The sequence below is a fragment of the Brassica napus genome, chromosome C1 (genome assembly GCF_020379485.1).
Source record: "Brassica napus cultivar Da-Ae chromosome C1, Da-Ae, whole genome shotgun sequence".
NCBI lineage: Eukaryota > Viridiplantae > Streptophyta > Magnoliopsida > Brassicales > Brassicaceae > Brassica > Brassica napus.
The window spans coordinates 34,074,223-34,100,397 of record NC_063444.1 but is presented as its reverse complement, the minus strand read 5'-3'; the positions used below and the strand labels follow the sequence as shown (position 1 = coordinate 34,100,397).

The following is a 26,175-nucleotide window of genomic DNA, read 5'->3' as shown; positions in this document are numbered from 1 at the left end:
GCGTTTAACTGTTGTCATGATGCTCTCCCGCATTCACTAATGATTTTCATGAGTTCCCGGCATTGTTGAGGTTCTGCTTTACAGAAAAAGAGGCTGTCATCCGCAAACAGGAGATGCGAGACAGGAGGGCTATCTCTCGCAATTTTTAGGCCGGTGAGTCTGCCCTCTCTTTCTGCTCCATGTATTTGGGATATAAGCGCCTCTGTCAGGATAATGAACAGGAATGGTGAGAGTGGGTCACCCTGTCGGATACCTCTGGTTGGGATTATGTTACCTTTCGGTTCTCCATTGATGAGTACATTGTATGATACTGAAGAAATACATACATGTATCCAGGAGATCCATCGCTCACAAAATCCCAGTTTGCGCATAAGTGCTTCTAAGAATGTCCATTCCACCCTATCATAGGCTTTACTCATATCGGTCTTGATGGCGACAAATTAAGTCTTTCAGATTTGGTTAGTCCGTAGAGCATTAAACACTTCTTGTGCGACTAGGATATTATCTGTGATGAGTCGCTTAGCCACAAAGGCCGATTGGGTCTCCGAAATCAAAGTTGGGAGGAAGCGTTTAAGTCGATTGCTGAGGATCTTCGAAACAATTTTATAGCTTACATTACACAAGCTTATGGGGCGGAACTCCGTCATCTCGCATGGTCTATCTGTCTTTGGGATTAGGCAGATGTTTGTTTGGTTCAGTCGCGCATCCAGTGTCTCTGACGAGAAGAAGTCTTTCATGCTCGTCATCCCATCACGGTAGATCTCCCCTGCGGTGATTCCCCTGAATTTTTGATAGAACAAGCTCGTCATCCCATCAGGGCCAGGTGCCTTCTCCGGGTTAATATCAAACAGAGCTTTTTTAATACAACTCTTCGTCCCGGAAAGCCGCGCATAGATCCCATTTGAGTTGTAGAATCACATCATTTGAGATAGCATCATTCAGTTGAGCTTTCTCGAGCTTATCTTTGATCTCTTCAATTCGTACGCTCAAATTCGATGGGTTCAGATGTTTCCAATGCGAGATTTCCTTGCGGCATTTGGCTATGCGCTCATACAGATCGGGCGGGTGCAGATTGCCAGGGTCGTTCCATCCCTGTAGGATCGTTTCTCTAAGGCCATGCTTACCAATCCACCGTTTGTCGAACTTGAAACCGCGTATGATCCTTCCTTGCTTGGAGAGGAAGCGAGTTAGGATTGGGCGGTGGTCAGAACCCCATAGGCGTAAGTACTCCACATTCGTGTGGGAAAAGATATGGTGCCAGTCCTCGTTAGTTACGGCTCGATCCAACTTGCATTGTACTTTTCCGGAGCTTCTATTCCCTACCCAAGAGAGTGGGTTTCCTTTTGCTGGAAAATCTATCATCCCACAGTTTGCTAACATAGATTTGAAGGGGATGAACGCCGTATCAGGTCTCTTTCTCCCACCTTTTTTCTCATGGTGACCTGTTATATCATTAAAATCGCCCAACATCAACCACGGACCATTTCTAGTAAGACTCATCCCCGTAAGCCTATCCCAAACATGTTCTCGGTATTCAAAAACCGGATCACCATAGACGAATGTTATGAACACCTTGTGCCCTTCTATGGTAGCCACAATATCAATCATACTATTATTGGAAAAAATTATCTCTACTTCGAAAGAATCTAAATAAAAAAGAGCTAGTCCACCACTTCTGCCTTCCGGCTCCACGGTGAACAATTTATTATAACCAAATTCAAACTGAAAGTCTTGCAAAAAAAGAAAAATTATTTTTTGTTTCTGAAAGAAAAAGAAAAGAAGGCGTAAAACAGCGGTGCAGCTCGCGCAGGTGCTGCTTGGTCAGGTACGCGCCAGCGCCCTGACAATTCCACGCGATTGCACTCATATTCTCTTACTGGGTGGTTTCTGGGACACCACCGAACCTGAGAGAGACAGAGAATTCTTGCTTGAAACAGAGGGCAACATCTCATGACGAGAGATTGCACGAGAGGACTGGGCTAAGGGTTTACCTGCTTTGGTCCCTGGTTTCCCTTTTGGAGAGCTTCGGCCTCGAGCCGCATTTAGTTTCTTTGAGGCCTTAGAACCTTTTGCGTCTGGGCTCTTGGGGACCCTCCTCTTTAGCACGCCTTTGGGTTTTGGGTCTTGAGCTGGCACCGTGATTTCCGTATCAAAGTTTCGAGCTGCCGTTTTATCCTTGCGGCTTGTTGTAACATTACTCCTCTTCCTATCCGTCGATTTGTTCCTGCCGTCTTGCGGCTCCTCTTGATCCTCAGCATGTACTGGAGATAGTTGAGTTAGAGCATATATCTGTTCTGCATCCCTGTCCGGTGTTTCTCCAAGCAGATCATCTTTATCAATCATTTCATCATCCATTTCGAGACCTTCAAATTCCTTTACAGACTTCTCTAGATTTTCCAAGTCATCTTCAGTCAATACCATTGCCTCCAGAGCTGCCTCATCAACCTTGTCTATCTCCATATCATTTAGGTCTTTATTCGCTTCCACGCGGGGAAGAGATTTCCTAGGTTCTGGTGCGACATACCTTGCCACGGTTGACTGGATGCGTTCATTGGGTTCATGAATGGAGAGAGGAGCTAGAGTGATGAAAGAATTCCGGGCTTGACGATCTTTTTCTTTTGAAGTAGGGGTCGCCGTGGCTATACCTTTTCCTTTGAGACGTCGGCGTTCCATCTGTTATGCATCTTCCTGTCTAGGAATTTCACCAGCTTCGAGATCATTTAGGTTCTCCGAGATGGTTCTCTGAGAATCCAAGAGGGAGCCAGAGAGACCACTTTCACCAGAAGCTCTTATAGCGGAGTTTCGGTGTTCCCCATTGTGGTGTGTTCCTAAGTGGGTGTGGGGTCTCCACTCTCTTTGGTACGAGCTCGTATGATTCCTATGGTCCCTTGATCCGTTACGCACTCTGGCATTATGGTTCAAAGAGGAGTTATGTCGTGGCATTGAGCCAGAATCCCGGGGTTCTTGAGGCTGTTCGATCCTATTCAAGACATTCGTACGTCGGCCAGCATCTCTACCCGATTCACGGGGGTAACGATGATTAGAACTCTTTTTCGAGACTCCATAATACGAGTTAGGGTGATCTTTCAGACCATGGTGGGCATGACATTGTCTCTTTTCCTCTCTCCCTTCTTCCATCCTAAATCTCAGTGGCAGGTTTGATCGTATGTTGCGATCATTGGTGGGCGATCTCGGCCGCTTAGTTCTGTTCTCATTGGCTCCCCTCGGAGGCTCGAGCTGAAGATTCTTTTCACTGTTGATATTCTGATCGAGACGTTGAAGTCTCATGTGTTCACGTTCTTTCTCCGTCAGTAACGGACACGAGTTCTCATCATGAGAGATATGTTTACAGTTGAAGCAATAACGATGGAGACCGTCATACACAAACGTTATCCTCCCTATATCACCATTGGGAAAACCAAATCTCCTTTCAAATTGTAAGGGGTTATCCACGTTAATGGAAACTTGGATTTTTGCTCGTTTTGAATCCAACGTTAGCTTTTTTTCCCAGGGCCTTGGCAATCTCTGTGAAAGTACCATCATTCCAGAAGTGGACTTCATAGCCCACAGCACTACAAGAAATATCGGTATTAATAGCACCCGATAAACGCTATCATATCGTTTTCATAGCGTTTCGAAGAACGTCGTGACAGCCGCAGCTATAATAGACCCCCCCCCCTAGCGTAGCGTTTTTCGCGTGCTATAACAATATACAGATATTATAGCGTTGGTCCTGTGTTATATTATACCTATTTATAGCGATTTCTTTTCGTTATTTAAATATTTTATGTGGCATTTTTCGTGTGCCATAAAATATTTTGTTATGACATTTGTTTTTTGCCATAGAATACCTTTTTGTAACTCAGTTTTTTTTTGGATTTTTGAACATTTAATAGCAATTTTTTTGTGCCATTGAATATTATAATACAGCGTTTTACTTGTGCTATGACGTTTATATTCTAGGTAATACTGAATAGCTAATATTTTCTATATTGACACATTTTTCGGTTTGATTTACTAATTTTGTTTTTTTTATGGGATATAGAATTGGAAAATATTGTAAAAAAAGAAAATTAAAAAATAGAATTTTTAGTAATTGTAACCAGACTTGAAATATGCAAAAAGCACTATAATGTACCAAAAACTAAACCGGGTTTAAAATCTAAATCTAACAAAAAAAACCCAAAAATATCCCTATAACTCCTTCGCACCGCCTCCTCCGCACATCTCCCCCGCTCTGCCTCCTCCGCCGCCACAACCTCCATCTATGAAACTCCTCCGTCGTTGCTTATTCTTCTGCTTCCGCCTCTTCTCTCTGTCTGCTGATGTTCTTCATCTTCTTCATCTTCTGCTTATCCCTGAAACCCAGTTTTCAAAACATAAACAGAAAAAGATTCAAACTTTCATGGAAAATTCTTTTAATCAACTTCATTTACCAAAAAAAAGAGCCGAAATCAGAATCAAGAGAGAGAGAGAGAGAGAGAGAGAGAGAGAGATATTACGAGAACCTCTTCATCATCATTCACTACCTCTAAAAAATGAATCAAAAGGACCAAATCGATCAAAAGGACGGACTAGAGATTACGAATCTAAACCCTAATTGGAGCCCCGATGAGGAACTTACTCGATGGCTTAGTCGATGTCAGATTCTGTTTTGATTGGAGATTCTCTTGGGCTCGAGACATGAACCAACGAGGTGAGAAGTGGAGTCCTTCGTAAAAGATGGAGGGTTTATTCCAGAGTAGGAGAAAAGATGGAGCTACGAATTTATTGTAGGTGATTCGGGAAGTGGGTTTGGCGCTGTGATGTCGTCGGAGAAGAGGTATCGGCGGCGAGAAGGTTTGCTGGAGATGGGTCAACGAGGCGAAGGTACGAGCATAAGCTGCCATGAGTAAAGCTCAGAACTTTACAAAGAAAGGTTCGAATTCAAACGGTGTAAGACTCAAACTCGACGATTCAGAGGTGGTTTCTTGATTAGAGTAGAGATTTTTCTTTCAGGTTTACGGTAGAAGATGAGAGGAGCAGAGATCGAGAGAGAGAAAACCCATTAAAAAAAAGAAGCAAATGTTTATGTCCCTTAGATTAAATTCATCAACAGTTAAGATTACAAAAAGAAGTTATCCCCACTTTCTTGTATAAGCCAATAGAAAAGAATCACTAGGATTGCTATTAAAAAGAAGAAGAATAATGTAAAAGGAGGTGAGATAGACGGCTTTGATATAATGACCGGTAATCCTTGCCCTTCTCGACCAATGAGAAAGAAGTTTACTGATTGACACTTACTTTTAGTGTTTCTTTTGTGTTTTGATTATCATGTTGTTTAGTTTTATTATTAAAGTGCATAATCTATAGAAAGTAATAAAAATTGCAATTTAAATTTCGAGATTCTAAATAAAAGCTTAGACATGTTGAATAATTACAAGTTTTTGATGGTTATATTCTGAATAAGTATATAATTTGAGTCTTAGAATATACTTGAATCTGTGACAAAAAAGATATATATATATATATATATATATACTTGAATTTAAATTTAAACTTTCTATTATAATTCTTTATGATTTAGGGATTTAGAGTTTTGAAAGTATAAGGGTTAGAGTTGTATATAAAGGTTTGTTATTAAGATTTAGATTTGATGTTTGTTGAATTTTTGGGAATATGGTTAGGGTTTTGGGAGTAGAGTTTGGGGGTCAGGGGATAGGATTTGGGGTTTAATACTAAAGTTCATAGTTAAGTTTCCAAAAATATAGTTTAGATTCAAAGTTTAGATTTATGATATAAAGTTTAAAGTTTATATCTAAAGTTTTAAGTTTGAAGTATATTTATAGTTTGGAGAATAAGGTTTGGGATTAAGTTTTGGGGTTTGGGATTAAGTTTTGGTGTTTAAGGTTTATAGTTTACATTTAAAGTATAGATTTTAGATTAAAGGTTTCTGCTTATAGTTTAGGATTTAAAGTTTATAATTTTTTAAAAAATAATGTTTTGTTATTTCTAATTTAGTTTAAGATTTATGTTTTGGAATTTATAGATTAAAATTAAAAAGACTAAATTACGACTTAAATTTTAAAATCTTCTAATTAATACTACCATTATTGACTATTAGTTTATATAGTTGTAGTTAAGTTTAAAGTATGTGGTTTAAGGTTTATGATAATATAATAGTGGTTAAGATAGATATTTGAAAATAAAACAAATAAAGTTATAGTTTATATAAGGAATAGGGTTTAGTTTAGTAATAACCTAATAATATTATCTGTAGAGATTATATTCATGACTTTGTATATACCGTTGGAATTTGGGGTTTAGAGTATTGTATTTAGGTTGTGGTTTTAAGATTTAGAGTTATATTATGAAAAGACTGAAGTTTAAAGCTCATATTTAGGGTTTAAAAACATGTTTAAGGTTTAGGGTTTTGCTTTTTTTTTTCAAAAACCACAAAAAACAAAAAAAAAATTTTTAAATAAATCTGAATGTGCTTACAAAATTTTAACCGGTTCCAAAATTGGTTTACAAAATTATATTTGGTTTAAACATTTTGTTTACTTCTTCATTTTACGCTTGCCTTAAAACAAAAGTTCATCACTTTTAACCTTGGTTTGATCCAAGTCCATGAACTGAGCTCAAAATTATATTCAATAAACTTATAAAACATATATTTTACATAGAATATTTTCAAGTCTTACACTTATCATCTTCACTTCCAGACACAAGCATCTTGTTAATGTTCAATGTATCTCAGACATGAAAGAAAGACTGCAACTTCACAGGCAATGTATCTATCACTCAAGCAACAAGATGACAGAGAGGACCAACCATCGAATACACCACAAAAGGTCACATCCTCAGACATAAAATCCAACAAACGCAAGCACAACGCCACTCTTTATACAGCTAGAAATACAAAGGAGAGAGAGAGCGAGAGAAGGAAGAACTTACTTCCCACACAATCATGGCGCCCTGGTTGATACCCCTACGTTTTTGTTGAGTGAAAATGTAAGAGCTCCTGCTCTTACCGCTGGTGATGATACGATTTGGTATATAGGCCAAGCTCTGCAGTGAGAGGATGTGGTCTGAAAACGTTCTCTTGGTCCTTTTGCTCACACAACAACCGATCCCAAGATATTGTCGAGGCACAGGCTTTTCTCCATTGCTCCAGCTGCTACACATACTCTTACTAATAGTCGAGACACAAGAGCTTTATCTACACTCTCTAGAGCTTGAGAAATAAGTGTTGTTAAGAGTATATGTATATTCCTACATAGCCATTAAACTGCGGAGCAGCTGCCTCAACTTCAGACAGAAGACATAGTCACGAACCCGAAACCTCTGCTTCGTCCTAAGGTGAATGAAAATGGCGATAAGATAGCTTATGATTTCAAGTCACGAACCTACATAACATATAAAGAACCCTTGTCATGTCATGTAATCTTTGCAATGACATTTAGAGCCCGTGTTTTGGGACACCTCAGGAGAATAAAACAAGCATTACCAGTAAATGTTCAAGGAATAAGAAGTAGCAGACTGTGCTGATTAGTACAAGCACTACAAACTCTTGGCCCACATCTTTAGTTGTTAGTGTATGGAAAAAATAAGCCATAGACTGTGTTCATGCTTCGAGGGTTAACACTCAATTGTTTTAATCTTGACTCTCTCCAATCAAGCTGAGCCAAAAGAAAAGAGTCTTACCTCAGAGGAACCAAGAACCTTCTTGCAGTAAACTACAGGAGCAGCAACCACATTCATTGTAAACACCCCTGACAGAAAAAAAAAAACAATCAGAAACGTATTTGCCACTGAATAAATATTAAGCACCACAAAGATAGCTAGCATTTGGACCTGCAGCTACAGCACCGACATCACAGGTTACAAGAGCAAGATTAGGCTTCTTCCCTGACGCCCGAAATCCAGCATACATACCAGCAGCTGTAACTCCACCAGCTACCTAAACAAACAAGGAAGATTCAATCTTTCAAACTTTTAACATAATCAAGAAGATCTCTCTACCTGTTTCCACGAGCCTTCAGGTAGAGATATTGGAGCTGTCTTATATGTTACCAGACGCCTCTTCTGTGGTTGTTGCCACTGTGAACACTCTCAATTCTCGCCGATGAGACGCCATAAAGCTCTGAGACATGGAAAAAAACTCGAAAGTGTTAAACTTGATTGTTTATCGGTGACCAATCACGCGCAGAGGGTAAAGGGGTTGCTCGAAAGAGAGGGATAGAGAAAGAAGAGACCTTTGGAGTGAAGAAATGGGGAAGCTTGAGGACAGAGGAGTGGATATGATAACACAAATTCATCTTCTTTCTTGAGAACAATCGTCGAGCTCGAATTGTCGTAGCCAGTGGAGGAGGGAGAATGAGAGTGTGAATCTAGAGAAGATGGTGGTGAAGAGCGACAGAGGAAGGCGGAGGAGTAATTACAGAAGGCGGATTAGGGTTCCTAAGTTTCGATTTTGAACAAGGTGACGATGGTGTTTTCGATTAGAGAAGAACCCAGTTCGTTCATCTTTTACAAAAACTAGTCTGAGGTTTACAACTGAAGCAGATGGAAGAAGAAGGTAGATCGATTCAAGTAAAAAAAAAAAATTGTGTCGTGAGTGAGAACAAAAAAAAAAAGAGCTGAAAATTGGCCAAGTGTTTTACTCTAAAATCACTTTTCAGCTAAAGTATTGGTTTTCATGTTCCCGCTTAATGAAATTTTTTACTAGCGCGATTTTAATGCTACAATAGAGTTGTGATCCGATTTTAACACATTTGGTAGCAGTTTGTGAAATCGTGCTATCGCGAACTGCTACTGATACTCATATTTCTTGTAGTGCAGCAAAGTTGCAAACTCTGCATGTAGGGGAGACAACACACGGTTACTAGCAATTGAACCAAACATTGTGCTCCCATCTTCATTCTCCATCACGAAACCACCACCGTAACGGGCGTCATCTTCCTTCCATGATGCGTCTATCCTGCAAAAAGGCCTCCGTGGAGGTATATATTGCGGCTCCGGAATCATCGAGCTCTCATTCACCTCTGGTGCATCCGGGCTAATTTGCGCCACACACCAGCTAGTCGTTTCTGAGACTGCAGACTGCAACACCTCCAATGGCGAGATGTCCTTGTTGCTAAAGACCTTCTCATTTCGAGCTTTCCATAGGAACCAGAGGATCCAAGGGATACGAGCTTTACACTCCTCTGTGCTATGGCGTTTGTGGATCCTATTGAGTAGGAAATCGAAGTTTCCGTATATGGAGGAACTCGGGAACTCTCCCGGGTCGGTGGGTAGTGCCGCAAGGGACCAGGTCTGGGTGGCCATATGGCACTCAAATAGCATATGGTTTATAGTCTCTTCATGTTGCCCGCATCTTGGACATGTTCGATCAGGATGGCAGTGCCGGTCAGTCAAACGACTACAGACGGGAACACAGTTCGTCAGGGCTTGCCACATGAAGTGCTTTATTTTTGGCACAGTTTTGCTCATCCACACCTGTTGAGTTAAACCGGTAATGCTAGGTTCTGAGCAGTATTATGTAGGAAGTTCCTCTGTCAGTCGACACATCTCATCATATCCAGTTTTGACAGAGTACATTCCAAATTTCGTATGAACCCAGCAGTAGCTATCTACCCTGAAAGCTTTACTAATCCGCAGGCTACATATCAATAGGATATCTTCTGGGACAATCAAAGTTTTCAACAAATCCAAGTTCCGATTCTTGGAGTTGCGATCGACGAGCTCATGGACGAGTAAATTTGGTTTTTGGATCGGGCTTACCCCAGTAGGCGGACGTGGGGGGCTTGTAGGAAGCCATGACTCGTCCCTGACTCTAGTATTATAGCCAGAGCCTATCGCCTTTCTCAGCCCCGACTTCAGGAGGGGTTTTGCTGCCATCAAACTGCGCCTTACGTAAGATGGTGAACTTGCTTTCTCGACATCAATCGAATTTGTATTGCGATAATATCTTCCTTTCAGTACTTTAGCCAATAGGGACGTCGGGTATTGTACGAGACGCCACAGTTGCTTGGCCAGCAGGGCAATGTTAAAATTCTTTAAATCTCGAAATCTCAAACCTCCCTTGTCTTTCGGTACGCAGATTTTATTCCGCGCGATCCAGTGTAGGCCGCCATTATTTTGCTTGGTACTCCACCAGAACCGTGCGATTGCACTAGACATTTTTTTAATAATGTCTTGAGGAAGTAGGAAGCATGACATAACATAGGAGGGAAGTGCCTGTGCCACCGATTTGATCAAAACCTCCTTTCCGTCTTTTGAAGTAGTTTCGCAGACCAGGAATTCAGACGATCCATAAGGCGTTCCTGTATAAAAGCAAATACATGTCTCTTGGAGCCACAAATCTGCTCCGGTAGTCCCAGATAGATGCCCATACCTCCCTCGCGAGATATACCGAGAGCTTCTTTTATTTCAGTTTTGAGTTCCGTAGGGACCTTGCTGCCGAAGAAAACTGAGGATTTGGCAGCGTTTAACTGTTGTCCTGATGCTCTCCCGTACTCACTAATGATTTTCATGAGTTTCCGGCATTGTTGAGGTTCTGCTTTACAGAAGAAGAGACTGTCATCCGCAAACAGGAGATGCGAGACAGGAGGGCTATCTCTCGCAATTTTTAGGCCGGTGAGTCTGCCCTCTCTTTCTGCTCCATGTATTTGGGATATAAGCGCCTCTGTCAGGATAATGAACAGGAATGGTGAGAGTGGGTCACCCTGTCGGAAACCTCTGGTTGGGATATGTTACCTTTCGGTTCTCCATTGATGAGTACATTGTATGATACTGAAGAAATGCATACATGTATCCAGGAGATCCATCGCTCACAAAATCCCAGTTTGCGCATAAATGCTTCTAAGAATGTCCATTCCACCCTATCATAGGCTTTACTCATATCGGTCTTGATGGCGACAAATTTAGTCTTGCATCTTTGGTTAGTCCATAGAACATGAAACACTTCTTGTGCGACTAGGATATTATCTGTGATGAGTCGCTTAGCCACAAAGGCCGACTGGGTCTCCAAAATCAAAGTCGGGAGGAAGCGTTTAAGTCGATTGCTGAGGATCTTTGAAACAATTTTATAGCTTACATTACACAAGCTTATGGGGCGGAACTCCGTCATCTCGCATGGTCTATCTGTCTTTGGGATTAGGCAGATGTTTGTTTGGTTCAGTAGCGCATCCATTGTCTCTGACGAGAAGAAGTCTTTCACCGTACGGTAGATCTCCCCTACGGTGATTCCCCATAATTTTTGATAGAACAAGCTCGTCATCCCATCAGGGCCAGGTGCCTTCTCCGGGTTAATATCGAACAGAGCTTTTTTAATTTCCTCATCTGATGGGGCACTAGTAAGCGTCTCATTACACCGTGTAGTAACTTTCTCGGTAACATACCGGAGGGCTTCATCAAAATTTTCGGGGCTTGATGTGGTAAAGAGAACTTGGAAGTATTCCGCTGCAACCCGTTCAATATCCTCTTCACACTCAGCCCATCCTCCCTGGGGGTTCTTTAGCTTGGTAAGCCTGTTCCTAGCGCGTCGCTGTTTCGTTTTGGCGTGGAAAAATTTTGTATTCCTATCTCCTTCCCTCAGCCAGTTAGCTCGACTCTTTTGCTTCCAATACAACTCTTCGTCTCGGAAAGGCGCGCATAGATCCCATTTGAGTTGTAGAATCGCATCATTCAGTTGAGCTTTCTCGAGCTTATCTTTGATCTCTTCAATTCGTACTCTCAAATTCGATGGGTTCAGACGTTTCCAATGCGAGATTGCCTTGCGGCATTTGGCTATCCACGCATACAGATCGGGCGGGTGCAGATTGCCAGGGTCGTTCCATCCCTGTAGGATCGTTTCTCTAAGGCCATGCTTACCAATCCACCGTTTGTCGAACTTGAAACCGTGTCTGATCCTTCCTTGCTTGGAGAGGAAGCGAGTTAGGATTGGGCGGTGGTCAGAACCCCATAGGCGTAAGTACTCCACATTCGTGTGGGAAAAGATATGGTGCCAGTCCTCGTTACTTACGGCTCGATCCAACTTGCATTGTACTTTATGCCGGAGCTTCTATTCCCTACCCAAGAGAGTGGGTTTCCTTTTGCTGGAAAATCTATCATCCCACAGTTTGCTAACATAGATTTTAAGGGGATGAACGACGTATCAGGTCTCTTTCTCCCACCTTTTTTCTCATGGTGACCTGTTATATCATTAAAATCGCCCAACATCAACCACGGACCATTTCTAGTAAGACTCATCCCGGTAAGCCTATCCCAAACATGTTCTCGGTATTCAACAACCGGATCACCATAGACGAAAATTATGAACACCTTGTGCCCTTCTATGGTAGCCACAATATCAATCATACTATTATTGGAAAAAAATATCTCTACTTCGAAAGAATCTAAATAAAAAAGAGCTAGTCCACCGCTTCTGTCTTCCGGCTCCACGGTGAACAATTTATTATAACCAAATTCAAACTGAAAGTCTTGCAAAAAAGAAAAATTATTTTTTGTTTCTGAAAGAAAAAGAAAAGAAGGCGTAAAACAGCGGTGCAGCTCGCGCAGGAGCTGCTTGGTCAGGTACGCGCCAGCGCCCTGACAATTCCACGCGATTGCACTCATATTCTCTTACTGGGTGGTTTCTGGGACACCCTCGAACCTGAGAGAGACAGAGAATTCTTGCTTGAAACAGAGGGGAACACCTCATGACGAGGGATTGCACGAGAGGACTGGGCTAAGGGTTTACCTGCTTTGGTCCCTGGTTTCCCTTTTGGAGAGCTTCGGCCTCGAGCCGCATTTAGTTTCTTTGAGGCCTTAGAACCTTTTGCGTCTGGGCTCTTGGGGACCCTCCTCTTTAGCACGCCTTTGGGTTTTGGGTCTTGAGCAGGCACCGTGATTTCCGTATCAAAGTTTCGAGCTGCCGTTTTATCCTTGCGGCTTGTTGTAACATTACTCTTCTTCCTATCCGTCGATTTGTTCCTGCCGTCTAGCCGCTCCTCTTGATCCTCAGCATGTACTGGAGATAGTTGAGTTAGAGCATCTATCTTTTCTGCATCCCTGTCCGGTGTTTCTCCAAGCAGATCATCTTTATCAATCATTTCATCATCCATTTCCAGACCTTCAAATTCCTTTACAGACTTCTCTAGATTTTCCAAGTCATCTTCAGTCAATACCATTGCCTCCAGAGCCGCCTCATCAACCTTGTCTATCTCCATATCATTTAGGTCTTTATTCGCTTCCACGCGGGGAGGAGATTTCCTAGGTTCTGGTGCGACATACCTTGCCACGGTTGACTGGATGTGTTCATCGGGTTCACGAATGGAGAGATGAGCTAGAGTGATGAAAGAATTCTGGGCTTGACGGTTGACTGTTATGCATCTTCCTGTCTAGGAATTTCACCAGCTTCGAGACCATTTAGGTTCTCCGATATGGTTCTCTGAGAATCCAAGAGGGAGCCAGAGAGACCACTTTCACCAGAAGCTCTTATAGCGGAGTTTCGGTGTTCCCCATTGTGGTGTGTTCCTAAGTGGGTGTGGGGTCTCCACTCTCTTTGGTACGAGCTCGTATGATTCCTATGGTCCCTTGATCCGTTACGCACTCTGGCATTATGGTTCAAAGAGGAGTTATGTCGTGGCATTGAGCCAGAATCCCGGGGTTCTTGAGGCTGTTCGATCCTATTCAAGACATTCGTACGTCGGCCAGCATCTCTACCCGATTCACGGGGGTAACGATGATTAGAACTCTTTTTCGAGACTCCATAATACGAGTTAGGGTGATCTTTCAGACCATGGTGTGCATGACGTTGTCTCTTTTCCTCTCTCCCTTCTTCCATCCTAAATCTCAGTGGCAGGTTTGATCGTACGTGGCGATCATTGGGGGGCGAAATCGGCCGCCTAGTTCTGTTCTCATTGGCTCCCCTCGGAGGCTCGAGCTGAAGATTCATTTCACTGTTGATATTCTGATCGAGACGTTGAAGTCTCCTGTGTTCACGTTCTTTCTCCATCAGTAACGGACACGAGTTCTCATCATGAGAGATATGTTTATAGTTGAAGCAATATCGATGGAGACCGTCATACACAAACGTTACCCTCCCTATATCACCATTGGGAAAACCAAATCTCCTTTCAAATTGTAAGGGGTTATCCACGTTAATGGAAACTTGGATTTTTGCTCGTTTTGAATCCAACGTTAGCTTTTTTTCCCAGGGCCTTGGCAATCTCTGAGAAAGTACCATCATTCCAGAAGTGGACTGGAACACCCGTAACACTAATCCAAAAAGGGATTGAGTTAGGGAAGTCCTCCCGTGTAAAGGGTTCCCATCGTTCTAATGCAAAGCTCCATTGATTAAAATGGCATGGCCTCTTGTTTAAAACCGACTGGAGGTCATGTTCGTTCTCAAAGTCGAATTGGAAGCGTCCATTCCCGAGATTAGTTCCTCGGACTCTGCCCTCCACGTTCCAGATTCGTGGCTTTGGGAGCAAATTGATCAAAGCATCAATGCTCCTACTCTTCAGTTGGAAGACACGTCCGATAAGGGTCAGCTTAAACCGCTCCACCGCCGCCTCTATGTCACACTCAGGAAGTTTTATGATTTCATCATCTTCAATATCGAGACGGCACATGGCATGGGATGCGCTGGAGCCGGGTCTATGGTTTCCATGTGTCACGACCAGATCTCTTTGGTTCGACATGGTCAGTCAACAAAACTTAGCAAAGGCTAGAGATCTCTTTGGTTTACCTAAAGGGAAGTAATCCAAAAGTCTAAGAGAGTACGGATCTTAGCAAAGGCTAGAAATTATGATCGTAACTTCAAGCAATATTGTAAAACGTGATCAGCACGTAAGGACACAGACTCTTTCGGGGCTCAAAGAAACAGCACTAGCCAAGGGAAACAGGGTCTCCTTGTATAGTAGGTCTAGGACTCAAGAGCACACGGAAGAGATTCTTCGTTTATCTTCGGAGTCTCCTAGATCTGGAAGTCGCCTCGCTCGTCGCCTAAAACCCTAGCCGCTCCCATGCCTTATTGTTAATATTGATAATCTTAATTAACCCACTCATTCCAAAACCTTTTGATTTAAGTGGATGAAGAAAGAGGTGATAAAATTAGGAAAAGAAACGAAAAAGGAATGAAGTTACAAGACAACTATTTACAAGAAAATTGTGTAAATAAATCTAAAGTCATCCCATCTTTAAAATTTTATAGTTTAAACTAGAATTGCTATTGTAATTTATATTATTATCATTTCTGGTAAAAGATACTAATGCTGATGGTTTTTTTTTTATCAAATGCTGATGGTTAAGAAGATTTACTAGCCGTTTTAAAAATTCCAATGGGCATTTCATGTTAATATATTCTAAATAAAACTAAGGTTTGTTTTAAAAAGTGTTAGATCACTTTATCCAAAACCCGATTCATTTTAATAAAAATGGAATGGAATGCCCAATAGTTTTGAAAAGGTGGAGCAGGACGAATCGTGATGTCAATGATACAATAATTTTTTTTTTATTATTTGCAACGAAATTTATTTAGCTAACATTATCCAATTTTGCAGACATCATCCATTATCTCAATTTAACTGCTCTTTTGATTTTCGCAAGAATGAAAAAAAAAACAAAAACAAAAATCAAGAAGTAAATAGATTGAAAAAGAAAATCATCTGTTCAGGAACTTCCTTGCAAAATTTATAAAACCATGGCCACAATCATAATTTAATTTTGGATTTCTTTATATTTTGGATTATTAGGTCAATAGCCAAACTTTGATTCTTAACACATAAAGGGTCTTATTGGTAGTGATTTTCGATTTAACCTTTGACTTTAGAATTGTAGCCGTAGAGATTCTGTCTTTAAAACTGTAACTGTTACTTTAGAAAAATTTGAAAACTAGATTGACATAAAAGCTTTAAAAATTATGGCTGTTATACATATATATTAAAATTCATTTCCAAAATGTATTACCTATTTATTGCAATCTACTTTTTTCAATTAAAGTTCAAAAAATATATTGGGTAGTTTAAAAATTGTGGTCGTCACTTTAAATATTTATAAATGTGATTGGTATCGAAAATTTTAGAAGTTCTGATTATTAAAAAAAAAGTATGCTAAATTTATATATATGAAAACATATTAATAACATAATTACAATTATTGTATACTTGTGATTATCAATATTTTATTAAAATCAATTTATCAAGAAAAAGTTTTGGGTTATATCTCATTAACAATGCGATTGTTGTTTTGGGTTATGAGTTAACTTAATAAATTAATTTACTTCCCTCTCTAACATAACCAAATAATTTTTTTTAATAAAAAATGGATCTTAAAATAAATAAAAAATTAAAGAGTAATTGTGTACTAATGATATGAAACTGAGGATATTCCAAAACCAAAACAAAGAGAAACTAACCCGACTCCGATTTGAGAGCAGCCGGAGCCGGTGATTAGAATGAAACAATGAGAAGTTCTTGAATAGAGAAGAATAAATTGCAATCCAAGATATAAACCTGGTTTCATAATCGAAGAACTTTTAACCGCGCAGATATGAAGCTATATTTTAGGCCTCGTTAAAAAACACCCATCGGTTAACTGCAGTTCTCCTTGAAAATTGGTATGGATCTTTCCATTGGCACGAAATACCCAAATTAAAAAAATAGAGAAATGGTGACACACACACATATCTCAAACTATGAGTCAAAAGAGAAGACATCATGACGAAAAACCCCAAGTTTGAGTAGAGTGGTTAGGGCAGTTAAAGAAAGAACACACCCCTATCCTATACTTTTATTCAGTCTTATCCTTATTTGAGAACTAAAACCCCGCTATTTCACATTTTCTAATAATATAACATTGAGTTGGACACGATAATTAGTAAACTTATTATCAAATTTACATTTTCCTTCTTTATGCGGAAACTAAATGTATAGGTACGTAAGCAATGTATTTCGAAGATGATTGGACCTCTTAATTTAATAGTTTCGACAAATGGTTTTTACTAAATTATTTTTTACACTTGTTTGTTATAGCCGTAATCCTCTCACATAGTCATGTCTTATACGCATAGTCCCTATCTCACATGTATAAATAAGACCCAACCCACCTATCATTCTGTTGACTCCTTAAAAATCTAAAGCACAAAACATTTAGGTAAACTATCTTTCTCAATGAGAGACTCCTCACCAGCAACATCTACCAAATCCTCACCGCTATGGAAACCCTTTGCCTCAAACTGTTGCTCCGTCGGTGATCAAACCGTCTTGGGAAATTTAAGCCGTTGCCGACCATCCAAATCAGACTCCAAGAACCATCTCGGACCACTTCCTTCTTTCCGGCGACTCTCCTTCGCCGATCTAAGCCGTTCTTCATCGGCTAGGATTAACGAAGATCTTGCAGAGGCTCTTGGAGACGATTTAGTGGATTTTCAGATGTGTGAACTTAAAATGATCACGCAGGGCTTCTCTCGGAACTATCTTCTCGGAGAAGGTGGGTTCGGTAAAGTTTATAAAGGCTACATCGATGAGAATTTCAGACAAAGCCTCAAAGCTCAGCCTGTTGCTGTCAAGCTACTGGACATTGAAGGGCTTCAAGGACATCGTGAATGGCTTGTAAGAACGTTTACTAGTAATAGCATGCCTGAATAATTACTGAGTTCTTTTCACTTTGTCACTGTTCTCCTATTAGTGTTTAATTATTTCCATATGACACATATTTGGTTGGAACGACAGGCTACGTTAGAATATAATTCTGAAGAAACGAACCACTCCTCATATTTATTTATTTTGTATTTCAAAGTCAAAGATATACTTGGACTCACGTCCTTATCTTTTAGTACTGTAGGGTATGAAACTACATGGGAAAAATATGTTTGTTTATATTATGGATTAAGTACGCATATATATGAGCTTTGTCGTTTTCTATTTTTTGGTGTCACGTAAAACGTAAGAATCTTTTTTGGTTAGCAGAATATAATAGTTGGTGAGAGAACTTTGATATACTCTCTACATGCATGATGCATATATACACGTATTTTCCAAATTTATTCTCTATCAATATAATGACTTGATTTATATCATATGTTTTATTTTCATTTGCAGTCTGAGGTCATACTCCTTGGACAACTAAAGCACCCGAATCTAGTCAAACTTATCGGTTACTGCTGCGAGGAGGAAGAACGAGTCCTCATCTACGAGTTCATGTCACGTGGTAGCTTGGAAAACCACCTCTTCAAACGTAAGAAAAGAATAATTAATTATTTCGTAGGTATATCTTCCATGGCTCTTATTGTAACCGGCATATCTTTTTGTTATATAAACAACCAGGGATTTCGATATCGCTGCCGTGGGCGACGAGGCTGAAAATAGCTGTCGCGGCTGCTAAGGGTTTGGCCTTTTTGCATGATTTAGAGAGTCCAATAATCTACCGTGATTTTAAGACTTCCAATATACTACTCGATTCGGTACCCTTTTAGTTGTTATTTAATAATTCTTTTCAGCAACATATTGTCAAACAAAAAGACAGAATATTATTAATAATATTATCAATATATTTTAACAAAAGGTTTATATATTTGATGTGAGTTGTTAAAATTCCAGGATTTTACTGCGAAACTGTCAGATTTTGGTTTGGCAACAATGGGACCAGAAGGATCCAAATCTCATGTCACAACTCGAGTCATGGGCACGTATGGTTATGCTGCTCCTGAATATGTTTCAACAGGTGTGAAATACACAAATTTCTTGTCTTTTCCAACAGAATTTGTTTGGCCAAATTGTTTTTCAGCAATTAAATTTAAGCATACTTATTAATTAAAATTATTATTAGGATTGGGCATTTTAACCTGGATCCGAAAACCCAAACCGGAACCGACTCAAAAATACCCGATCCGGAACCTGACCGAAAATTTACAAGTACCTTTTGGGTCTAAATTTTTTTTACCCGAAAGAACCGGAACCGAAAGGAACCGATCCTAATAGACCCATACCCAAAAAGAACCGATCCGAATAGACGCGGACCTGAAAAGAACCGACCTGAATACACCCGACCCGATAAGAACCGATTTGTATCTGACTTAAGAACATGTATATCTAAAACTATGATGTTTTTGTGTTCTATTTTATATATATTATTTTATGATTTAATTGAAATATATTTTGTTAAAAACATTTGTTATTATTTTGTAACATTTTTTAAGTAATATGAAGTTTTAAAATGTAAAATTTAGAGTTTAAAAATATTTTATTTTAATTATTAATAGTTTCATTTAAGTTATTTTGTAAAATTATATATATATATATATATATATATATATATGAAAATATCAACTAAATTTGATGGAATTGGATATGTCATGTCCTTTTCAGATCCGAAATACCCGAACTGGATCCGGACCCGATATGGACCAAAAAACTTACGGGTATTTTATGGGTATTTTAATTATAGACCCGAACCGACCCGAACCCGAACCGAAAATTTTTATGTACCTATTGGATCTAAATATTTAGGATCCGAAAGACCCGTACCCAAAAGGAATCGGTCCGAATCCGACCCGAAGATCCGAACGCCCAGGCCTAATTATTTAAGTTATTTAGAGGTTTGAAAAACGAAGAAATACGCAATACACATAAATGTTAATCAACTACAAATTAATCTGGACATGTAGGCATTTAATTTAATATGATTATCAAATAGTACATTTTATTTCTTTAATTCTCTAATGCATGGGAATAACACTTTCAGGGCATTTAACGACAAAGAGTGATGTGTATAGTTACGGAGTCGTGTTACTCGAGCTCCTAACGGGGAGAAGAGCCACCGAAAAGTCACGGCCGAAAAACCAGCAGAACATCATCGATTGGGCAAAGCCTTATTTAACCAGCAGCCGTCGTCTCCGATGCGTTATGGACCAGAGGCTCGCTGGTCAATACTCTGTCAAGGCGGCTAAGGATACGGCTCTTCTCGCCTTACAGTGTGTGAGCCCTAACCCTAAGGACCGGCCTAAGATGCTTGCCGTTGCGGAGGTTCTAGAGAGTCTCATGCATCATAAGGACATGGCGGTTTCCTCTGGCCACTGGCCACCGTCTCCTAGGTCGCCTAAGGTTAGAGGAAATAGTGGGAGCGGTAGAAAATCAGCTCCGGGTTCATTAAGATCTTGAATATATGGATTGAAGAAATTCAATAAAAGATTGTCTTTTGTGTTATATTTGGCTACAAAATATCTAAGTGTGTGACATAGTGTAAGTATATGAGCAAAGTCATTTTTAAGACCATGTTTGAGTCCTTCCACCGTGATTGGAATTATTGTTAGCCACTGTCCAAAACATTGTGTGAAAGGAAATCTTGTCCAAAAAGTTAGCTATCGTTGTCGTGTGTTTTCTTTTTAAAATGGGACGGTTTCGTAGATATGCAATATTCTTAAATGATGGAGGTAATTTGATGAATATTATAAGGGTCCAAATACGAAGAATTTACCCATTCTACGGTTTCAATCCAGAGATGGGACAATTAGCACATAAAAGTGACCGTAATCATACAATAAGTAAAAGGCGAATATACTCATCGTTTAGACCCTCCACGTCGGATTATTAAATCATCCAATCGGGTTGCGTCTTTCTTCCACGTCAGTTTTAATTGGGCTATCATTTTGTTTGTCTTTTTTGATGGAGTTGGCCCATAAGCCCGATAACTAAACCAACACGGAGAGCAACGCATCGACCCGTCTCGACGAACCCTAGCTTCTTTATCTCTTGCGCAGACAGTCGATTTCATCTCCTTCGTCCTTTCCACTTCTTTCCGTTAATCGGTTCAAGTCTGTTCAATCAAACCTCCATTAACCTCCATTAATGGGTTCCTTTCGCATCCCTCCCTCTGATTTCCTTTATAACACCGATCATTCCCCCAGTTTGATTACACACAATAATATCCTCTCAACCGATGAATTCCAACAGCAAAAACTCTGTTTCTGGCGATCTTCTCTCCAAGAAACCTAAAGGAAAAGACGTTGTCTCCTCCGCCGCACCGGTGAAACCCTCCGCCGCACCGATGAAATCATCCGCCGCGCCGCACCGCACCGGTGAAACCCTCGGTCGCACTGATGAAACCCTCCGCCGCATCGATGAAACCCTCCGCCGCACCGATGAAATCCTCCGCCGCAGCGATGAAACCTATTGGCCAATCCGGTGTCTCCGGTGATTCCTCTTCGAAGAAACGTAACGGCAAGGCCGTTGTCTGCTCCGATGTCTCCTCTGACAAAAACGATGGCGTTGTGTTCTTCAAAAATGTGACGTTTGGACCACAGGAAGACGAGTTAAGGATTCGTCTGATCCATTTTTGGGAGGCCAGAAACGCACTCTCGAAGATACTTATTGGTCTAGAGATGCTTCTGATCGACGAAGAGGTTTGATACGAAATCTTTTCCTTTTTGTTTTTGGTTTATGTTACCCGATAGATTAATAACAATCGTTTCTTGGTCGTTTTGAACAGGGTACTGTTATTCAGGGATTCATCCCACCATCGAGGATTGACACTTATCTGCGACACATGATTCCCGGTTCCACTTACAGACTCAACAACTTTTTTGGTTCTAAGACCAAGAATGTGTACCGGGTTGCTGATCCAGACGTTACCATTGCTTTCTCATGGAACTCTGTCCTCTCTGTTCTCAAAGACAGTTCGATTCGGTTTCCTGAAGATCGATTCTGTTTCCATGGTTATGAACAGTTCGAAGCGGCCTGCGACCTCAGAGGGGATCTGTATGGTAAGATCTCTCAGTCTTAACCGTTTATGTTAATCAAACATCTCTCGATTGTTTAGTACGTAGATGATTAAGTTCTGTTTTTATACGCAGATTATATTGGTCATATTAGATTGGTGAATGAGCAGACTCTTAACGAGAGTCTTGTGCTTGATGAAGTCGAGATAGCTTCTATGCGGCGAATTTTGGTTCATGTTCAGACACATGAGTAAGTTCTTCTTTTTTTTAATGCTCTAGACGTATATGTTTTTGCTTAATACATGTGTTCGCTTTGATGCAGTGGTCCTGTGATGAAGCTCTACATATGGGACAAGGCAGCTACAGATTTCTATGAGAAGTTTAAATCGCTTGGAAAACCTCCGAATGTTATTCTGGTGACAACTGTGAATCCTAAGCGTTTTGGAGGTTCGTATTACTTAAATTTTGTTGTGGTTTGTACATGTTAGTAGGCTGCCTGAGAACATATCGTAGTAATATTAGGTGTTGAGTAAGACAGTTTTATAGCTAGAATGTTTGATTAATTTGTTATTCTTTGGTATGAAAATTGGTTATGCTGAAGGTGCTTTATCTCTGTCATCCCTATCATCCTCACGGGTGTTCTTTGATATGGATGTTCAACCAACCAGGGAGTATCTGGCGTGGTATGTATTGATCTGTGTATTTGCAACGTCAACTTTAATCTATCGAATGTCTTGCTTATTTTTTTTTTTTTTAACATTTCAGGCTTGAATCAAACTCGGAAGTTGCTAATAGAGTTAATGCTGAAATTGTCACCAAGGCTGAGGCAGCTACTATAGGGGAGCTACTCTCTTACATGAAGCAGGAGGAAGCGAAGGTATGACATCTCATTCTTTCATACTTGCGTTGCGCTATGATAAGTTATTGAGTATCTTCTCTGTTGCAATTTTATAGGTCGCTTGGTTCGAGTGTACAGCCACTATTGATGATGTTGTGCGTGATTCCGCATGGTATTACATTGCTTGTGGTGGGTGCAAGACTAAAGCAACTAAAGGACCTACCACGCTTATGTGTAAGAAGTGTGAAAAGACTGAGATTACTGGTGCTGCAGAGTAAGAATTGTACTTATAGTTTTTTTGTGTCATATACACCTTCAACATTCATTATTAATGTGCCTCTGAAACAGGTATCTCACTAAGCTATCTGTCTATGACAACAATGATTATGCGAGCTTTGTGGTTCTCGGTGACGGTGGGCATGAGTTAACTGGGAAGAAAGCCTCTGAATTGGTTGAGAGCTACTATGAGGTAATCACAAACCTGTCCATCATTCAGCTTTCAGTTGTGTACTTACGATTGTTTAAATTTGTATAGGCTAATGAGGGCGCAGGAGATGGGCATGTAGTCCCGGTGTCTCAAGCCCTGATTGATACCATTGGACAGACACGCACGTTCGTTATCAAGATATTAAACCACAACCTGGAAGGCAAGACGCAAGCTTTAACTGTCACCAAGGTCCTCCCTCTTGAGGTTCCAGCGCTTGGATGCGATCTAGACGACAGCGTGGTTGTCCCTCCTACTGCGGTGACTTTGGAAATTGGTAATCGTGAGGAAGGTTCTTCAGTTGTGAATGAGGAACATGCAGATGAGGGGGTGAAAAGAGGTTCTGATATGATTGTGTTAGAGGATGCTAAGCGTGCTAAATGTGGCTAACATGTTTTATGTACTTGGGTTGAGTTTGTTGACCGACTATGCGTTGGTTCATTTGCTTCGGATTTTGCTTTTAGTTTGTTAAAAGACTATGTTTTGGTTCATTTGCTTCAGTTTTTGTGTTGACATTATTTATATCATATGCTCTATTTGGATATTTTTATGGTTTGCTGATTCCTTTGTTTAATTTTGAGGTTTGATCATTTTAGTGTTGCTAAAATTTATGCATTTTTTTTATCTTAAGTAGTAATTATGTTGTATATTTTGAAAACTATTCAAATAACTGTGTTTTAAAGAACAGTTCGATTTTTCTATTAAAAATTTTAAAATAAGGAACATTTGAAAACTTAAAAAAAAATATTTTACCTTCTTTATAGTATAGTTTTTTTATTTTTTGGCATTTATATCATTTTTAATTTTTTATACTTTTTTTTGGTAGAAAACGAAATGTATTACTTCCATATTGTTTTATAAAATTATCTTCTATTTTATTTGTAATAAAAATTAGGGAAAAACAAAGATAATTGAATCTTTCTATCTTCTTTATAATAAAGTCTTTTTTTATTTTTTGGTTATTAGGATTTGGAAAAATAATTATACCTTCTTTATAGTATTTTTTTTTTGGTCATTTATGCAATTTTTTAATTTTTTATTCTTTTTTAGTAAAAACAAATTGTATTTCTTCCATATCGTCTTATAAACTTAATTCCTATTTTATATGTAATAAAAATTAAGGAAAACAGAGATAAATGAATCTTTTTACCTTCTTTATATTAAACTTTTTTTTTTTTGGTTATCAGGATTTGATGCAATTATCAATTATCCAACATATACATGGATATAAAGTTTGGCAAATCTTTGTCTTAATAATTTAATATCTAAGGAGTGGGATTAGGTTTATGTTAGATTATGTTACTCAATAAATATATTAAAGAATATGTAAAGTTAAATATCATACTTAAAAAATAGAGAGTTAAATTCTGTAAATATTAGTGTTTTATTCGAATTTTACTATAGATACATGTATACTTTAGAAAAAAAATGATTCTATAAATTAACTGGTTCATATACTAATAGTTGTACTTTAAAAAAAATCTAAACTCTTTCTGATTATATATTTATTAGATTATATAATTTGTAATATAAAACAAAATATTTAATAAATATAGTTTTACTATAATTATTCTTAATATTTGTTGCTATTTATATCTATATATATTTACCACATCACTTGGTTAATAGCAAACCAATTCAGAAATATTTCAAATTCCAAATTCAATTCACATCTATTATTCCGGATTGAACAACTGTTTTTTAATAATGGCTAACTATATATATACCAGAACAAATGGTATTATTTATATATATTTACCACATCACTTGGTTAATAGCATACCAATTCAGAAATATTTCAAATTCCGAATTCAATTCACATCTATTATTCCGGATTGAACAACTGGTTTTTATTTAATTAGAGTAGAATTAGTTTGTAATTTTTTAAGTTTACAGTGTGATTTGAAAGCATGATATTAGATGATTACTTAGCATTGTTTAGAACTAAGTTCTTTAACTCATTCGATCAAAAACATAATCATTATAAAATATATGTAGACAACCATAAATGATTAAATACATTAACTCTTTATATAAGCCAATAATGGAAATTTTGCCGAAAAAAAAATGTATAGACAAGAGCATATGCGAAGACTACTCTACCACTAGGCTAAAGACACACATTGCAAATATATGCCCAACATTAAACATATCTATGAACCGCTCGGGAAGATTTAATTGCTTCTTCTTCCTTTTTAGCGAGGGAAACTCGACTCTTCCTCTATATTTCAACTGCCTTCCAATCCAATCTCCTCGCCATGGCTGATCAAAATCTTTCTTCTTCTGTTCGAACTAGGATTCGGAGGTTTAGCGAAATCGATAACGCATATGGAGAACACTATCAATTCCGATCCCGAGTCCCGTTCAAGTCGTTTGATGATCGTCTCCAAGAAAGTCGATTGATATTCTCCGGAACCGTTACGCCAATCGGGGGTTACTCTCGCCGTCATCACAGCCATGAAGCCACTATCGGGTACCGCTCTCTTTGTCTCCAAGGGTTTGTGGTTCAAGGTTCTCTAGATCCTAGGAATCGTCTTTTAGAAGATGTGTTTAGGATTATCGATAACATAGGGTGGTCTTACACGGTGTTGCATGTGCATCCATTCTGTCCTAGAGTTGTGAGAGAGTTCATCTCTAACAAACCCTTCAACGAGGAGGGAGCTCTTATTCGGGGATTTGTGTACCGTTTCTCCCCTTCGGTGATCAACCAATTGATGATGACACCGACTGTCGAACACTCATTTCAGTGGAAAGACGTCGTGCTGAAGCAGGCAATCACACACCTCACCGGGGGTCAATGCTCTGGATGGACGGGATTCAATCTCAATGCTCTGCTCAATCCCTTCCAAGTTCTATACCGTGTGTGTGAGCGTAATTGGCTTCCAGGTCCGGAATCTGATTTGTGATCAAAAAGCGTCTCCGCCTCCTGTATGCTGTTGCCAAACGCAAAGAAATCGACTTTGGTCAGCTTATGTATGAACAAGTGATCGACATGGCCCGCCTAACAGACTTGGACACAAGCTTGATATTTCCAAATCTTATTTATCAGCTCTTGGTGCTTCAAAAAGAAGTCCCTCTGTTACCAGGAGATGAAGAACCTATTGGAAGAGGTCTCCCCATCTATGGCTTAGGAAGCGACAGAAGTGGTCCAAGGGGACGTAGAAGGCTATG

At 39.4% G+C, this 26,175-nt stretch overlaps 3 protein-coding genes across 4 annotated transcripts; 2 read left to right on the top strand and 1 right to left on the bottom strand.

Moving 5' to 3' along the window:
* Positions 1–1,600: 1,600 nt before the first annotated feature.
* Positions 1,601–5,633, bottom strand: LOC125580757. Of its 2 annotated transcripts, none has more exons than XM_048745837.1 (2): positions 4,625–5,633; positions 1,601–4,358 (listed from the first exon to the last, which is right to left on the bottom strand). In XM_048745837.1, the coding sequence occupies exon 2, from the start codon at positions 2,671–2,673 to the stop codon at positions 1,864–1,866; it is 810 nt and encodes a 269-aa protein (XP_048601794.1). In that variant the 5' UTR covers positions 2,674–4,358; positions 4,625–5,633; the 3' UTR covers positions 1,601–1,863. The 2 variants fall into 2 exon arrangements, with proteins under 2 accessions (XP_048601794.1, XP_048601793.1); XM_048745836.1 differs by having other exon boundaries at positions 2,010–4,358; positions 4,625–5,629.
* An 11,398-nt stretch (positions 5,634–17,031) lies between these two features.
* LOC106374793 (probable serine/threonine-protein kinase PBL15) lies at positions 17,032–20,264 on the top strand. Its single transcript, XM_013814739.3, has 5 exons — positions 17,032–17,579; positions 18,069–18,204; positions 18,294–18,430; positions 18,567–18,690; positions 19,711–20,264. Exons 1-5 carry the CDS (start codon positions 17,139–17,141, stop codon positions 20,124–20,126), a joined length of 1,254 nt encoding a protein of 417 aa, XP_013670193.1. The 5' UTR covers positions 17,032–17,138; the 3' UTR covers positions 20,127–20,264.
* An 800-nt stretch (positions 20,265–21,064) lies between these two features.
* On the top strand, positions 21,065–23,394 carry LOC106373721. Its single transcript, XM_013813856.1, has 9 exons — positions 21,065–21,367; positions 21,454–21,727; positions 21,818–21,932; positions 22,005–22,129; positions 22,284–22,365; positions 22,448–22,559; positions 22,637–22,794; positions 22,869–22,989; positions 23,056–23,394. The coding sequence occupies exons 1-9, from the start codon at positions 21,065–21,067 to the stop codon at positions 23,392–23,394; spliced, it is 1,629 nt and encodes a 542-aa protein (XP_013669310.1).
* The last annotated feature ends 2,781 nt before the right edge of the window (positions 23,395–26,175 follow it).

Bases quoted from the DNA above. Each gene is read 5' to 3' on its own strand.
- LOC106373721 (XM_013813856.1), top strand. From the start codon at position 21,065: ATGAAACCCTCCGCCGCATCGATGAAACCCTCCGCCGCACCGATGAAA. The intron at 22,560-22,636 runs GTATGACATCTC...GCAATTTTATAG, and splicing joins TGAAGCAGGAGGAAGCGAAG to GTCGCTTGGTTCGAGTGTAC. The intron at 22,795-22,868 runs GTAAGAATTGTA...CCTCTGAAACAG, and splicing joins GAGATTACTGGTGCTGCAGA to GTATCTCACTAAGCTATCTG.
- LOC106374793 (XM_013814739.3), top strand. From the start codon at position 17,139: ATGAGAGACTCCTCACCAGCAACATCTACCAAATCCTCACCGCTATGG. The intron at 17,580-18,068 runs GTAAGAACGTTT...TTTCATTTGCAG, and splicing joins AAGGACATCGTGAATGGCTT to TCTGAGGTCATACTCCTTGG. The intron at 18,431-18,566 runs GTACCCTTTTAG...TTAAAATTCCAG, and splicing joins CCAATATACTACTCGATTCG to GATTTTACTGCGAAACTGTC.
- LOC125580757 (XM_048745836.1), bottom strand. From the start codon at position 3,561: ATGAAGTCCACTTCTGGAATGATGGTACTTTCACAGAGATTGCCAAGG.